We start from the raw sequence: 18172 nt of genomic DNA, 5'->3' as shown, positions 1-18172 counted from the left end.
CCATATACAAAAGTTGTTTTCAATATGTTTCCGCGCTCGCAGCTAGCCAGCTCAATTTTGACGGGCTGACAGAGCTGATGTCATCATCTCCAAAGCATGAAAGAAAGAAAATGAATGTGCTGCCACTTGGGAATCATGGCACCCCATTATTTGGACCTCAAAACTCGGTAAAAAACGAGTAATTCGGTACAGTTGGGAGGATTGCCCAGATTGTTAGCTTCCATTGTCTCCTTTATTTCTCTCTCCTTTTTCTCACTGGGAAACTCTAATCAGCCTGCTCTTCAGAGTGCAGCCATCTTGGATTCTTCGCATTGAGAAAAGCATTGAAAGTATTGTTTGTTGCCTTCAGGGTGGGGTAAAATCATCAGTATGTCTTTTGCAGCTGGATTGTAAATCAAGCAACACCTTTCAGCAGGCTTCATTAAGATCGTTTATAAGCAGTAAGCTGTGACTGAAATTTAATCACTTGATATATAGGATTGCTATCAGCCAGAACAACGTTCAGTCACAAATTTTCTTTGACATTGTAAGTCAACAGAAAATAAATGCTTATATCTAAAGTATGTAATACTGTACTACTGCATTTACTTTGTTTCTTTTATGTTATTCGCTTATCATTTTTTCTGATGGCTCTTTAGAACTTTTCTGCTTATTTAACTAATGTATTACTTTTTCACATCATTCATAATGCTGTCTATTGGACATGTTTGCTGTATTCTTAGCTGGTATTACAGTCTGAAAACTCTTGTTTCTCTTAATAGTTGGGTGGATGCTGTAATATTAATGTTGTCAGTGTACGAGATAATCGATTGACACGCCTTCCTTCAGAAATTTCTCAAGCCACCGAGCTTCATGTTCTGGATGTAGCTGGAAATAGGTGAGAAGTGATATTGCATGAAATCTGTGACAAAAATATAATGGAAACATGTCTGAGTATTATTCCATTGTGTGTACGGTCTTACTTTTAAAATTGAAGTATTTGTTTATAATGTCCATGCACAACCTTAAGTGGTAGTGTTGTATTTGCTCTGTCCAAAAGGCTTCTGTTTTTTTTTCCAGCCATGACGTCTGCTTCTCATGCTTTGAATTTAAGAGCGTTGTGTACTTAATCTCCACTTTAAGAAGCTCTTGAGACAGTTTTCAGTGTTTTTAAACAACACCCTTGAATATTTGTCTGCAAATGCCATCTTTACAGACCCCCCCCCCCACTGTGTATCATTGATCACATAAAAACTGTGTGAAGCCCATGGATCTGCCTGATGGCTTGTCCTTTGAAGATTAAATTGTGCAAACATGGGGACACCCTGTAATTCTCCTTAATTGTAAACCTGCTTAAATATTTAAAGGGGATCTGTATATTTCCCTTGATACTCTGTTTTACTGTACATATGCAATAATGTTTAGAATTTGGTTATGTGATTGCTGTCGCTGTGTGGTGAACCTTTTTTTTCTCAAAGCTGCTGCTTAGGGAATGTATTTAATATTTACTTGTTAGTTCCATAATAATCAACAATATACAGTGTATTAATAAGGTTAATGCAGTTTGCTTCCTTTGGGTGCTCAGACCTGTTGTGTAGGTATGTCTGTCGCCTTGACAATAGTTGATGGAATAGTTTCAAGTACACTTTGTATGTTGGCAGACGTGGTCTTCTTAAACTTAGACTTCTTGCAGTTTATTCAGCATATAATTCTGGCTGTCTACTTAGAGTCTTTAAATAAATTCCTGTCCCAAAGACTTCCCATACCCCGGAACAAGACTACCTATCTATGTCAAACAGAGCTCTTGATGATTGGATGGGAAATATGAAATTCACCCCGGGGATCACTTCTGTGGCTCTGCTTGACAGGGGCACAGGAAAATAATTTTCTTGGGTGGCAAAAGCCAGGGTACCTTTTTGGCTAGGCTTATAAGCAGCCCTAGGGCCAATAGCCTAGTACCTACCTATGAACCTATGAATTGATATACTAGACTTAAAGTAAATGCCAACTGTTACCTAATGCAAAAATGTTTACTTGGGCAATTACTTATTTTAATTTTCTAGGATTGCAGACATAAATGTATACTGAGTAATGTCAAGTGTAGATGTTTGTTACAGTGAGGGTACTCCTCGTATTTATTTATTGGCTTTGGATAACTGATAAGGTGCTGGTCATTAGACCACTTTTCAGCTGTTTTTTTGATGGGTTTATATTGTGAGACTTGTCAGAAGTTCAAGTTCATGCATTTCCATAAATTTAGATATACTTACACGAAATCTGACCTGGTGAAAAAATGTAGCATACATTTCATACCAAGATAGATATAATACTAGGTAGTGAATCTTTGTAGTTTGAAAACCAATTGATGTCCTTCAAGAATGCAACTGCAGTCATAACATATGGGTTGTCCTGCCTCAGGCAGCCCTCGGTCGGCCGGATTCCAAAGTCTGGGTCCGACGTCGGCTGATGTCGCATTTCTCTCCGACGTCAGAGCGGCTGGAGTACATAAGCATCAGCCGACGCCATTTTCTTCAGTCTTTCTTGCCGCGCGGTGCCCGAAGCAGAAGCAGTTCGCAAGTGCCAGTCGGTCAGCTCCTGTATTCTTCGATTCCAAAGTCATCAAAAAAGCTAAGTACCCCATTGGGGACCTTTTCTTGCCTCAGCTGATGTCAGAAATTACTGAAAAAGTTAACAATTGTCTTTCTTGTGGTAAACAAATACCTCATAAGGATTTCCACTCTTACTGTCTTCCTTGCCTTGGCCCAGACCACGACGTCTCGGCCTGTGTAGCCTGTGCTCGCTTCAACAAGTGCACTCTCAGGCGCCGGGCGGAGTTCGCTGAAGATTTTTTCGGCGAAAAATTTGCTTACACTATGCCGTCGGAACTTCCGACATCGCAAACTCCCAAAAAACGAAAAGACCGGGACCGACATCCTCAGCCCGCGTCTACCACCGACTCCACGCCAAAACCTACCGCGAGTGCTCCAGTTCCCTCTGAGATGGTTTTTCCACCGCTCCGAACCGAAGACACCGCATTACCGACGACTCCGATTCCAGATATCACTCCGACGCCAGTTATTGATTTTCCTCTGGATACCGAAACCGAGGAAATGCCCAAGACCATTGCTGTAGACAAGGTCACTCCTGCAAGTGGAGCTGCTAGGCCTCCTATGGCCATGTCTATTAAGGCCTACACTACAGCCAGCAAAACAACTAAAGCCTTACCTCAGCCTACTCCAGAGACACAAATTATGACTATGGCTGCTGACTTAATTTCTATGATTAGAGGTTCACAGGCCCATCCTGAGAGAGGATCCCAGCCTCCTTCTGATAAAAGGCTCCGGGTTGAACCCTCTGACCCTATTCCGTCAGATGAAGATTCTGAGGACTCTGTCTACTCTGATGGCCAGGAAGAGCTCTTCCAGACCTATGAGGACTCTGATGCAGAGGATTCCATCCCCTCGGCCTCCCCTCCTGAGGATATTTCTTTTGGGGAAGTTCTGCATACCATGAGGGAACATTTCAAGTGGCAAGGCCAGGAATATTCTGATTCCAGAAAGCGCCTTCGGACTTTCCTTAAAAAGCCCCAGCACAGGCCCTTAGCTATTCCTCCTGTGCTTGATGTTTTGGATGATTTATATTCTGATTCTAGTGTTACCCCTGACTCTCTTCCTCCTGCTCCAGCCAAGCCAGACGGGTATTACAGGGTCCCAGAAACACATTCCCATTTATTCAGGGCCCATACTGCTGATTTGGAAACTATTTCTCAGGGGCCTAAAGGAGTTTCAGCTTCCACCTCTAAAAATCCCTTGCCCTCCAACAGGGAAGCTAGGTCATTAGAGAGATGGGGTAAAAAGGTTTACACTTCCACTACCTTATCTATGAGAGCTTTGAATTGCCTTTTTCATATGTTACAATATCAGGATTTCCTGTTAGAAGATTTACAGAAAACATTGGCCGCTCCTGATCCTTTAGACAGGAAGGCTTTGCAGGAAGCTGTACATAACTCTCAGCAAGTAAGTAATCACTTCCTGCAGTGTAGATATGATGCACTGGAAGCTTCATGTAGGGCAGCTATGACAGGAGCAGTCATTCGTAGACATGCATGGTTAAAAGATCAACCTCTACCAGATCATGTAAAGGCAAAACTTCTGGATGCACCTTTGGAAAAGAACAAGCTTTTTGGTGCTAATGCTAAGGATGTGTTAAAGTCCATCGAGGAAAAAGCAAAATCAGTTCAGACGGTGAAAGATTTCCTCCAGGTTCAACCCCCCCAGATTCAGTAGGAATTGACCTTCAAAAAACTGGTCCTTTCCTAATCCTGAAAAGTTTCAAAGGGGTAAAAACAGACGTGGCCGAGGAAGAGGACAATACAGAGGTCCTTACAGGGGACGACAATGGCAGCCAGGAAACCAAAGTGACACAGGGGTTTCACCTGCCCCACAGCCACAATCTCAATAACTTTCTTCTACTTCCACCTTCCAGGGAACAAATAGAAGCTCCCTTGGGCGGGAAATTATCTCTGTTTGCAGAAAATTGGCACAGACTGACAAAGGACAAATGGATTTTGGACATCATAGACCGAGGTTACAGGTTCCATTTTCATACCTTACCAAGAAAACAAGGCATGCCAAACCTACCACAAAACCAGAGGGCAGAAGCTATCAAGCAAATCTCTCTGCTGACTCGGATGAAAGCAATAGAAAGAGTTCCACAACAAGAACAAGGCCAGGGGTTTTACTCAAGACTGTTCCTTGTTCCAAGAAAAGAATCTCAATGGAGACCAATACTGGATTTGTCCGCATTAAACACCTTTCTCATAGTACCAAAGTTCAAAATGCTGACTCTACAGCAACTCCTTCCCATGCTGGGCAAGGGGTCTTGGCTGATTACTCTGGACCTCAAGGAGGCATACCTGCATGTCCCTATCAGACACAGCTGCAGAAGATACCTCAGATTTCTTGCAGGGCCAGAGCATTATCAATTCTCAGCATTGCCATTTGGCTTATCTACTGTGCCCAGAGTATTCACAAAATGCCTGGCTTCAGTAATTACTTATTGCAGGCTCCAGGGGATCCAAATTTACCCGTACCTGGATGACTGCCTCATACAAGTGGACGACAACTTGATGTTGACAAAAAACTTGGACTATGTCATACGATTATTTCAAGCTCTGGGATACACAGTCAACTTCCAAAAGTCAAGACTTCAGCCATCCCAGCAAATAATCTTCTTAGGAGCCAAATTAGACACTGCCTCTCAAATGGCTTACCTAACAGATGACAAGCAAGAGAAGTTAACTCATTACTTCAAAGGTTTAGCAAAACTAACCCAGTTGACTGCAAGGAGATTCCTACAGGCCCTGGGTTACATGGCATCCTGCATTCTCCTGGTTCCATTAGCAAGACTACACATGAGAAAGCTTCAATGGTACCTAAAAAGCCTTTGGTCTCAGCACAGCAACAACTTGGAGACAACCATACCGCTCATTCCATGCCTACAAAAGGAATTCCTATGGTGGGCCTCGGTGAGCCAGGCAAACACAGGTATGTCATTCAAAAAACCACAGATAACACAGACCATGACCACAGACGCCTCAGACCTTGGATGGGGGGCGCACATGGAAGGCAGGTGTATACAAGGACAATGGTCTCCAAAGGAAACACATCTGCATATAAACCAAAAGGAAATGCTGGCAGTAATGCATGCCATCGAGGCCTTTCAACACCAACTTCAGCAAGGCCATTTACTGATACGGACAGACAACACCACTGTGATGTGGTATATAAACAAGCAAGGGGGCACCCATTCTTACCCCCTTTGCAGATTGACAATGCATCTTTGGGAAAAATCACTGAGCCTAAACATTCAGTTACAATCCCAGTTTGTTCCAGGCAAAGACAATGTGCTGGCGGACAGCCTAAGCAGGAATTTCACAGATCCACATGAGTGGAGGTTACATCCGAAGATCTTCTCACAGCTCACTTCGACATGGGGCAGGCCAGAAGTAGACCTATTTGCCTCTCACCTCAACCATCATCTACAAAAATTCTGCTCAAGGACATACCATCCACAAGCTTGGAAAATAGATGCTCTCATTCAACTGGAACTTCCTAAAAATCTATGCATTCCCACCTCTGCCACTGATGACCTCAGTATTACTAAAGATCAAAGCAGAGAGACCCAGTTATAGCTCCGGACTGGCCAAGACAACACTGGTACCCACTACTGCGGAGCATGTCACACCAGGAAGTGGGACCTTCCCCAATGGCCTCTACTTTTGACTCAACACAACTTCAAAACAGTGCATCCAAACCTTCAGACACTGCAGCTAACAGCCTGGGAGATCCCATGAATAACCTCAACCTATCTCTCTCCAAGGAAGTTCAGCGGATACTAACAGAGGCTCGAAGACCATCCACCAGAAAGGTTTACTTAGCAAAATGGAAGAGATTCAGCATTTGGAATACCAGCAAGGGACATGATGCATCATTGTTGAACATCCCACTCATCTTGGAATATTTGGCAGATATGCTAAAGAATGGCCTCTCATATTCTTCCATAAAGATACATGCATCAGCTATTTCAGCTAGATATAACACTGATCCGCCTGTCTTTTCACATCCTTTGCTAAGGCAATTCCTCAGGGGAATCAAGAACATTAAGCCACCAAGAAAGGCCCCAGTGCCAGCCTGGGACCTCAATTTTGTCCTAGAAAAACTGACTCTACCTCCATTTGAGCCAGCAGCTTCAGTTGACTTGCAATTTCTCTCATGGAAGACAGCTTTCCTGTTGGCAATTACTTCAGCAAGAAGGGTTTCGGAACTACAAGCCCTAATGGCAATACCACCGTTCATAATTTTCCACAGAGACAGAGTTTCATTAAGGACCAACCCTACTTTTATGCCAAAGGTGGTATCTAGGGTTTCTTTAAATCAAGCTATTCATCTGCCTGCTTTCTTCCCCAATCCTGAGAATAAGGGGGAAAGACTGTTACATACCTTGGACATTCACAGACAACTTCAATACTACCTGGACAGAACCAAGACCAGTAGGAAGTCTGAACAACTTTTTGTAGCTTACGCCCCTGCAGTCCAAGGAAAAGCAATTTCAAAACAGACTATTTCAAAATGGATTGGACATTGCATCAGATTCTGTTATTCCTTTCATGGAAAGACTGTTCCAGCCAATGTCAGACCACATTCCACCAGAGCTACAGCCACCTCTACAGCATTCTTAAGAGGGGTGCCTACTAAGGACATTCTAGAAGCTGCTACATGGAGCTCCGTGCATACATTCTCCAAACACTACAATCTCACTCTATACTCCAGATCCAGAGCAGGCTTTGCTTCGGCAGTCCTGCAGGGTTTGATTGCCACACCATCCTTTTCCTAGAGCATTCCTCCTCCCCCAGCTAAGCTATGGTATTCTACCCATATGTTATGACTGCAGTTGCATTCTTGAAGGACATAGTACAGTTTTGTACCTACCATAAATGTAGATGTCCAATAGATATGCAACTGCAGTCGGATTTTCCCTCCCTCCATACCCCTCTATGCCTAGGGTCCACTCCTATCCCTGTTTCTCTTAGCTGGGGATATCTGTTATGGTGTATTTGTTTTATTGCTCATTTATTTGTCTGGAATCCTGTTTTTGTCTTCCAATTTGATTGCAGCCTTCCTTGGAGGGCACCTGGCATCTGGGGCAAGAAACACTGAAGAAAATGGCGTCGGCTGATGCTTATGTACTCCAGCCGCTCTGATGTCGGAGAGAAATGTGACATCAGCCGACGTCGGACCCAGACTTTGGAATCCGGCCGACCGAGGGCTGCCTGAGGCAGGACAACCCATATGTTATGACTGCAGTTGCATATCTATCGGACATCTACATTTATGGTAGGTACAAAACTCTACTTTTCACCTCCATCCGTCTTCTTTCCTCCCTTGGACCTTAATTCTCGTACAGTATAACCGCACCTACATCTGTTTTTCTTTTATTTTTTTCCAAGAAAATGCACTCATTGCATATAGTAGAATACATTAACTGTAAGTATAAGGTAAATGACTACCAATATTTTTGCATAAATTGTAAACCCAGTAATAGACCAACTACAAAGCAGCTCCTGTATACTACATAAGCAAAAACAACCCCAAAGATTAACAAAGTTCTACTACACAGTCTTGAGAGTATCCAATTCCCCTCTGTATTTTTAAGTACCATTTTAATCAATTCCAGAAGACTATTTTATGTATCTGAGCCTTTTTATGCCAGAAGGTCTTGTGAAGTTATCTGAGCCCATAATCTTCCTTTATTAACTCAGCAGCCTTGTCTACTTGTGGTGGAGCTTCCCTCTTCCACTTCCGCATTAGTATGTTACTTCAGGGACAGCATAGAGAATACTGGAGTTAATGTTACTGTGTTGGACCATACTTTGTCAGTAATACCCGAGTAGTTAAACCTCTTACAGTAGAGGCACCTGGATTGTATGTAAATGACTCCTTAAGGACATACCAGTGTTTCAGCTACATGGCTTCTGAATGCCCATGACTTGTTACGTTTAAGTTGTTATATGTATATTTAAGCAAATAAAGCCAAACTCTACTAGTTGTAGGCCGTTGTTAGTACAGCATAAGGGGATTGTTTGGCTATGCTTTAAGAATACAGAGCTTAAAACCAAGCCTAATCTTTATAAAACATTACAGTGCTTGCAAAATATCCCAAATAACATTAAGGTCATAAAAAGGCAGAAACATGGCATGTATGCAGCTAGTAGGATTTGACTTTATTGGCTTGAATGGTACCCATAAAGCTCTTACAGTCACATTGTTTGATTCCTTGTATTTTCCTTCACATGGATTTATTAGTTCCATTTTTGTATTTTGTTACAATTTAAATGGTTCCTTTTTTTATCTTGTACTGTATTTGAACACTGTCTTTAAATCTATACTGTTCATTGGGAGGCCTGATTGAAAAAGTAAAACTCAAGTACTCTGATGACATAATTCAAAGACAGGATTCACCATGGAAGACATGTTTGGGAAGGATCAAAGGCAGAAGAAGAAGGGGTGGCTGAGGCCAAGGTAGATGGACAGCATTACTGAAATAATGAATATGAATTCACAAGAACTTTAACAGTTTTTGACAGTTGGATCCAGCTAAATGACTAACCACCAGCAACAACAAAAAGCATGGTTATTTTTTAGTCTTTATCATATTATATTTTAAATATTGTAGTATTACCTTTTCGTATCAACAGCTCTCTCCCCAATGAGATATGTATTGATATCTTACTGTCGTATGACACTGCTTTTGTATTTTATTATGATTAGTGAATATAATTTCATTCATACGGTTCGTGTTATAATTCTTTGTAAGGTCTGTTTGGTTTTTGTACAGTGTCTGGTTATCTAAAGCAAGTCCATTGAGATCAGGTGCTGTACTCAGGTAGACAAATGTATATACAGATAAAGCTTTCAATTTGTCAGTTATTGCCTTGTGTGGAATAGTCTTGAATGCTTAGCGAGGTCAGGTAAAAGCAGCATGCATTGTCAGTCCTTCATTAAGTGCTTCTGTTGTCTGTTACCAGAAAACCCAGAAGACAGGCTCTCTCTCCCCTTAACTACTATATATTTGATGCATGCTCCCTGTCTTATTCTTTATAAGCTCTATATGACTTTTTTCTATGATTTTGTACAGAATACTGTACATGTAGTTGGATTTAAAATGGTTTGCATATGATGTGACTTCCCCACTATGAATTACTACCACTGCATTCTGTTATAGGTTAGGGGCATATCAAACAGCTCTGTTACATTGTTTCTGTAGAATAATCTATATCACCTAAAACCAGACTCCATCAAGTGATGCTGAATATTTTCAGGGCATCTGAAACTAGAAGCTGTAACAGCTTTTGTAAAGCGGTATTCCTGCTATGTTCTTAACCTGATAGCAAATGCACCCACTAAAAAAATTCATGATCTGCAGGTACTAGTTAATAAGGTTATGTCTGATGTGTGAAGGTTTAATGCAGAAAATTAAGGCTGTGAACTGCAAACGAACTTCAGCAGTACATCCACACCAGGAAATTAATATTATGTATAAAAATATATAGTGTAAAAACATTGCATGATAGAATATTTAATGTAAAGACCTTAAGTGTATACTCTGTACTACAGTAAGTAGTAGTCCATATTGCAAACAGTCTATGAAAAATATTCTGTTTCCATTCTCCAGTTGATCTGCAGCTGTCATGTTTCACAGGCTCATTACTGAAACAGAAAAAGAAACATTGGTATGCTATAGGGCTGGAAATAACTATAAAGCTAAAACAATTTATCACGCTAGTAGTAAATGAAAACAAAGTACTATGGGGTGAATGTGATGTCATTTATTTATGTGATTCCTACAGTCTCTGTTTTCTTATCATGCAAGTCTGAGCATGTTACATTTCCAGATAATGCTATAACTGTCTGTGGTCGTTTGAACCAAGCTGAACTGAGGTGGGCTATCCGCCACAATTCTGAGCTGAAATACCAGACTAAAGGCTTCTGACCTTCCCAAAGACCATACATTGCCTGTTTTTTTTTTTTGCTTGATTATACTATTTACTGCAAATTTTATTTTGTTCTGCTTATCGAATACTGTATTTTATTACTGTAAAATAAACTGCACTGTTTGTACTGCATTTGTCTGCCTTATTGTGCCTGTTCGTATTCTGCTGCTTTCACTGTTTGTAAAGCTTTTGTTGCTATTTTCACTGTTTGCAAGGTAATTGCTGCTTTTCACTATTTGCAAAGCATCTGTTGGGTTTGTTCTGTTTTCCCACCAAGCAGTATTTAAATAACTGATTTGTTTGTTGTTTAAAACATTCTTTAGTGTCTCCTTGCTGTTTTTCTGCTGCTTAAACATTTTGTCTCTCACTGCTGTTTAAAACATTTTTAGTTTTTCAACCTAAAATTAGTGTAGCTAGTAGCTATAGCATAGTCCAGATACAGGTTTGCTGCATCTGGGTCTGTTTGTAGTGGCTGTTGTATTCTGAGCACATTTTCCAAGCAGATAGGAAGGGGCCCTTATGCACCTTTGCGAGACAAGTGTGCTGATGGGAGCCTGTCTACTGAAGGGTGATTGGTCTAGGGCTTGGAGTAAGCACCCTCATTGGTTCTTTTGAGTTTTTTAATGTTTTTTTAAGTTTATAGCTTCTGAGACTTTAAGCCCTGTTTGTGGGTTTCTGCTTGTTTGTGCATCGTGCAGCACCGTGCACTGCTGCTGAATTGTGTGCCATAGCCAGATAGATAATTCCGACAATCTTTCCCTTAGGTACAGCTGTAGTACATTAGTGTAGCCCTCATCTTTAGTACATCTAATCCATGAAGTATTTCTAGTGAGCTGTGACCTATTAAACCACCAGCCAAAAATGCCATCAGAAATACCCATCTACAGTGCACCTCCTAGTTCAATCCTGAAAGCCCCCCCTTTGTGATAACAGTTCTTCAAACCTAGCATTATGTACAGTTGGACTACTCTTGTTTCTCCTGCCAGCCTTGTTGACTTGGGTCTCCTGAGGCAGTCTAGCAACTGCCTCATGTAGACTGACAACCCTCTACTAATAACTCACTCTAGTATAGAGTGCAAGAGATATATCTGTATCAAGAATCTTGAATCCCTGCTATCTCGCACTCAAACAGTAACACTGAAGAGGTTGTCAACTCACCCACCACTACTCCTACACACAGTATGCATTCAATGCATAAATCAACATATGCGGAGGTTCTCTCAAAAAACTTACCAAAACACCAGAGAGCTCCAAAACAGAAGACTGCTACAGCTAACACAGTTCCCATAGCACCCAAGACATATAGCAACATCAGTGTCTCACCTACCAAGCCATTAAGGTGCAACACTCAAAAAACAAATTTACTTGTCATTGGAGACTCCATAGTGAGACATGTCATTGGAGACTCCATAGTGAGACACACGCACATGTCCCACTCACCAGGTTAGATAAGGAGAAAGTCATGGTTAGCTGCCTATCCGGTGCCTAGATTCATCCAATCACATATGCAATCAGGTCTCTCAGCAACAAGTACCATTATGACTCTGTCCGTAGCGCATATTGGAGTGCATGACCTGTGACATACCTCACTGGACTATATGGAGGGAGACATGATTGAGTTCTGAGTATGTGTCCCAGGCAGGTATGTCCCTAGCTTAGAGCAACATGGTACCTCACCTAAAATGATGCCACAGTGTAAGAAAAAAATTATTGATTTCAATAATTGGATTAGTTTTTGGTGTCATTCAAAAGGGATCCAGTTTGTCAGCCTGGGATGACATGGTCAACAAACTTCTCTGCTTTGTCTAAGATGGTTTGCACCTGGCTCCACTAGGCCTTTGGCTGCTCGCAAAGGCTCTTGCCTCTCCCATAGTCATTTTTTAGGCAAGATCTCAAAAACAAAATTGCCGAGATGAAAATTATCAACCATAACAAAATAAGGGTTATGCTGCTAAACGCTAGGGGCTTAAACCAAAAACTGCATACCCTGGAAGCACTTCTTTCACTGGAGGATGTAGATGTCTGTGCAGTCTCAAATACCTGGTTCAATGTCTCAGAGAGTACCCTGGCCTTGCAAGGCTACAGTAACTTCTACACCTTCAGACCGCAAAACGAACATGTGAGAACCAAAGGAGTCAGTGTGTCTGTCTATATTATGGATAAATTCGCCTCACAATTAATTTGATGGGACAAACTCCATGGAGTTGCTCCAAGTTCAGATTACTGTGTGTAAGCCCCCCATTGACATCATAGCTATAGATCCCACTCCGTGGATCATGATGTGCACATGGCCTTCTTGACTAAACTGAAGTCAATCCAAATATTGCCAAACACTCTAGTCATAGGGGATTTCAATCATCCACCATCAACTGAGAAGGAGGAAGGTTGGCATAATGGTTAAGGTATTTACCTTTCAGACAAGGTTCAGGGTTTGATTCTCACAAGGGTTAATTGGCTAGGCTTAAAATGGCGCACAGGTGCAGTTGGATTAGTACTAATCTATGAACTCTATGAACTAAACCCTAACCTAGCCCTAACTCACTAGCGTAAAAGTTCCTAGACTTTAACTTAAATGCCCTGGATCAAATTGTTCAAACCCCAACAAGAAGAACAAACATACTAAATCCCGTGGTCACTAACATGACAAACAGATGCACCACCGCAACTGTTGGGCCATCATTAGTCAAATCTGACCACAAATCTGTCACTTTTGAGCTGGCACTAATACCAGAACTCACAAAGGGTGAAGTCAGAATAAAAAATGAATCAAAGCAAACTATACCCTTGAAGGTATAAATGCCTACCAAGCCCCACCCCCAGCTGGAAGTGGTAACTACACTGAAGTCCTGTACAATCACTTGTGTAATTGTATAGACTCTGTTATTCCATAGAGAATCAAAGCCAGAGCCCAAAGTAAAAAAAAAGCCACCCATCCTCAACAAACGTTAGAACAAATGCAAAACGTTGCTGTCTAAGAAGACTAAGGCGAGGCCCCAGCAATGGAAAAGCACTGTCTTCAGCCTCAACAGGCAAATAAGACACCATGTCAAATCCTCTAAGGGTAACTTTGAGAAAAAGTTAGCAATCATAGCCAAGGATAACCATAAGACCTTTTTCAGCTACGTGCATAGCCTAAAAGGTAGGACCCAAGCATGTGTCGCACTAGTGACTAACAGCATCTCACACACTGATCCCACAATGATAGCAAACCTGCTAGTGGACAGATTTGGTGAAAATTTCACTCCCTTATCCCCTCCAAACTTATCACAGACCTTGCCCCCCCCCCCCCACCCTACATATCTGAGGAACGGGTCATCAAAGCCTTGTCTAAGGCAAAAACACAGCCTCTATGTGACCAGATGGCACCCCAGGCTGTCTTCTAAACAAACTAAAACATGAACTAGCATCGCCATTCAGTACCCTATTCAATCACAGCCTAACCACAGATTTTATTCCTGTGGCATAGAGAACAGCAACAGTTATTCCCCTCCACAAAGGTGGCTTAGCAACAGACCCAGGGGATTGTAGACACATAAGTCTGACCAGCCTCATCTGTAAAGCCATGGATCGTATCATCGTGGGACCTCATAAATAGACATAGGCAACCTCCAAACCCTGGATCCGACCCAATTCAGCTTTGTCGGGCAGATCCTGCCGGTTAAACCTGGTGGATTTCTTCATAAATGTGACCAGGGCCATTGATTAGAGCAAATCTGTGTACACTGCATACTTTGATTTGGCCAAGGCCTTTGACACAGTCCCACACTTGGGCATTACCGACACACTTAACAAACTGAATGTAAACCCCTTTGTTGTAAGATGGATTGCCAGCTGGCTCACAAGCTAGTCACACATTGTCAAAGTACAGACTTCACATCAACCAGCAAACATGTCACCAGTGGGGTGCCACAAGGGTCCGTGCTGGACCCCTATTGTTTGGTATATACTTCTCAGAAGTTCAAGCCAAAACTAAGGGGTTGTCGCTGACCAAGTTTGTGGACATCTGCAAACTGGGTGCAGTTATTGAATCAAAGAGCAAGGTAACGTCCAGTGATCAGAAATGCTAGGCAGGCAATAGTAAGTAGCAAACTTGTTTATTTAGGATACACAAAGCTCTCAGGCCAGTGCCCTTCCTCAGTGTGTTACACAACAAACTACTCCTCACATACATTTAAACTAAAACCTGCATGACACAGTCCAGTCAAAAAAAAACTATTAACTGCATATTCATATTTAAATACATAAATCACATTTTAAAACATGAAATATTTCCTGTCTAAACCGTCTTGCACTCAAAAATTATAAAACAAAATTCACATTTGAATATCATAGTGCACGTCACTCATTTACAATAGCTCGACAGCAGTTGTCTTTTTGTTAGTATAGGTTTCAAGCTCACTGCTGCATTAATACCAGGTAGAGAGTCTGCTTGCAGTCTCGCTATCCATTCATACTCTAAAGTCTCTAGTCTGTTATTCAAATCACCTCCTGTTATGCTCTTATGTACAGTGCTTATAACTCTAAACTTAAATTCATGCTCTTCCCTTTTTATCCATGTGTTTTGCAAGTGCATTGGTTTTAACATTTCTGCATATTTCAGATGATGTCCTTCAAGAATGCAACTGCAGTCATAACATGTGGGTTGTCCTGCCTCAGGCAGCCCTCCGTCGGCCGGATTCCAAAGTCTGGGTCCGACGTCGGCTGATGTTGCATTTCTGTCCGACGTCAGAGCGGCTGGAGTACATAAGCATCAGCCGACGCCATTTTCTTCAGTCTTTCTTGCCGCGCGGTGCCCGAAGCAGAAGCAGTTCACAAGTGCCGGTCGGTCAGCTCCTGTATTCTACGATACCGAAGTCATCAAAAAAGCTAAGTACCCCGTTGGGGACCTTTTCTTGCCTCAGCCGATGTCAGAAATTACTGAAAAAGTTAACAATTGTCTTTCTTGTGGTAAACAAATACCTCATAAGGATTTCCACTCTTACTGTCTCCCTTGCCTGGGCCCAGACCACGACGTCTCTGCCTGTGTAGCCTGTGCTCGCTTCAACAAGCGCACTCTCAGGCGCCGGGCGGAGTTCGCTGAAGATTTTTCGGCGATAATTTTGCTTACACCATGCCGCCGGATCTCCCGACATCGCAAACTCCCAAAAGCGAAAAGACCGGGACCGACATCCTCGGCCCGCGTCTACTACCGACTCCGCCAAAACCTAAACCTAGTGCGAGTGCTCCGGTTCCCTCTGAGACTGTCTCTCCACCGCTCGAACCGAAGACACCGCATTACCGACTCCAATTCCAGACATTACTCCGACGCCAGTTATAGATTTTCCTCCGGATACCGAAACCGAGGAAATGCCCGAGACCATTGCTGTAGACAAGGTCACTCCTGCACGTGGAGCTGCCAGGCCCCCTATGGCCATGTCTATTAAGGCCTACACTAGGGTTAAGGCAGCCAGCAAAACAAAGCATATTACTTCTAAATCCTTACCTCAGCCGACTCCAGAGACACAAATTATGTCCATGGCTGCTGATTTAATCTCCATGATTAGAGGTTCACAGGTCCATCCTGAGAGAGGATCCCAGGCCCCTCCTGATAAAAGGCCCCGGGTTGAACCCTCTGACCCTACTCCTTCAGATGAAGATTCTGAGGGCTCTGTCCACTCTGATAGCCAGGAAGAGCTCTTTCAGACCTATGAGGACTCGGATGCAGAAGATTCCATCCCCTCGGCCTCCCCTCCTGAGGATATTTCTTTTGGGAAAGTTCTGCACACCATGAGGGAACATTTCAAGTGGCAAGGTCAGGAATATTCTGATTCTAGGAAACGCCTTAGGACTTTCCTTAAGAAGCCTCAGCACAGGCCCTTAGCTATTCCTCCTGTACTTGATGTTCTGGATGATTTGTATTCTGACTCTAGTGCTACCCTGATTCTCTTCCTCCTGCTCCAGCCAAGCCAGACAGGTATTACAGGGTCCCAGAAACTCATTCCCATTTATTCAGGGCCCATACTGCTGATTTGGAAACTATTTCACAGGGGCCTAAAGGAGTTTCAGCCTCCTCCTCAAAAAATCCTTTGCCCTCCAACAGGGAAGCTAGGTCATTAGAGAGATGGGGCAAAAGGTTTACACATCCACTACCTTATCTATGAGAGCTTTAAATTGCCTTTTTCATATGTTACAATATCAGGATTATCTGTTAGAAGATTTACAAAAATCATTAGCCACTCCTGATCCTTTAGACAGGAAGACTTTGCAGGAAGCTGTACATAACACTCAGCAAGTAAGCAATCACTTCCTGCAGTGTGGATATGATGCACTGGAAGCTTCATGTAGGGCAGCTATGACAGGGGCAGTCATTCGTAGACATGCTTGGTTAAAAGATCAACCTCTACCAGATCATGTAAAAGCAAAACTTCTGGATGCACCTTTGGAAAAGAACAAGCTTTTTGGTGCAAATGCTAAGGATGTGTTAAAGACCATCGAAGAAAAAGCAAAATCAGTTCAGACAGTGAAAGATTTCCTCCAGGTTCAACCCCCCAGATTCAGTAGGAATTGGCTTTTAAAAAACTGGTCCTTTCCTAATCCAGAAAAGTTTCAAAGGGGTAAGAACAGACGTGGCCGAGGAAGAGGCCAATACAGAGGCCCTTACAGGGGACGACAATGGCAGCCAGGAAACCAAAGAAGTGACGCAGGGGTTTCACCTGCCCCACAACCACAATCTCAATGACTTTCCTCTACTACCGCCTACCAGGGAACAACTAGAAGCTCCCTTGGGCGGGAAGTTATCTCTGTTTGCAGAAAACTGGCACAGACTGACAAAGGACAAATGGATTTTGGACATTATAGACCGAGGGTACAGGTTTCATTTTCATACCTTACCAAGAAAACAAGGTGCCAAACCTACCACAAAATCAGAGGGCAGAGGCTATCAAGCAAATCACTCTGCTGACTCGGATGAAAGCAATAGAAAGAGTCCCACAACAAGAACAAGACCAGGGGTTTTACTCAAGACTGTTCCTTGTTCCAAGAAAAGAATCTCAATGGAGACCAATACTGGACTTGTCCGCATTAAACACCTTTTTCATAGTACCAAAGTTCAAAATGCTGACTCTACAGCAACTCCTTCCCATGCTGGGCAAGGGGTCGTGGCTGATTACTCTGGACCTCAAGGAGGCATACCTGCATGTCCCTATCAGACACAGCTGCAGAAGATACCTCAGATTTCTTGCAGGGCCAGAGCATTATCAATTCTCAGCATTGCCATTTGGCTTATCTACTGCGCCCAGAGTATTCACAAAATGCCTGGCTTCAGTAATTGCTCATTGCAGGCTCCAGGGGATACAAATTTACCCATACCTGGATGACTGCCTCATACAAGCGGACGACAAATTGATGTTGACAAAAAACCTGGATTATGTCATACGATTACTTCAAGCTCTGGGATACACAGTCAACTTCCAAAAGTCAAGACTGCAGCCATCCCAGCAAATAATCTTCTTAGGAGCCAAACTAGACACAGCCTCTCAGATGGCTTACCTGACAGAAGACAAGCAAGAGAAGTTAACTCATTATTTCAAAGGTTTAGCAAAACTCACCCAGCTGACTGCAAGGAGATTCCTACAGGCCCTGGGTTACATGGCATCCTGCAGT

The 18172-nt window shown here is 42.7% G+C and overlaps 1 protein-coding gene across 1 annotated transcript in view; it reads left to right on the top strand.

Annotated features, from left to right (window-relative positions):
* Positions 1–18172, top strand: part of LRRC1 (leucine rich repeat containing 1) — a 990271-nt gene that overhangs the window by 507391 nt on the left and 464708 nt on the right. Inside the window, exon 10 of the mRNA XM_044063772.1 lies at positions 762–877. Within this exon, the coding sequence (XP_043919707.1) occupies positions 762–877 (116 nt within the window). The remainder of the gene's footprint in view (positions 1–761; positions 878–18172) is intronic.

Source organism: Protopterus annectens, chromosome 2.part2 (assembly GCF_019279795.1).
Source record: "Protopterus annectens isolate FY-2018-M chromosome 2.part2, PAN1.0, whole genome shotgun sequence".
Lineage (NCBI taxonomy): Eukaryota > Metazoa > Chordata > Ceratodontiformes > Protopteridae > Protopterus > Protopterus annectens.
This window is presented reverse-complemented; position numbering and strand designations above follow the sequence as displayed.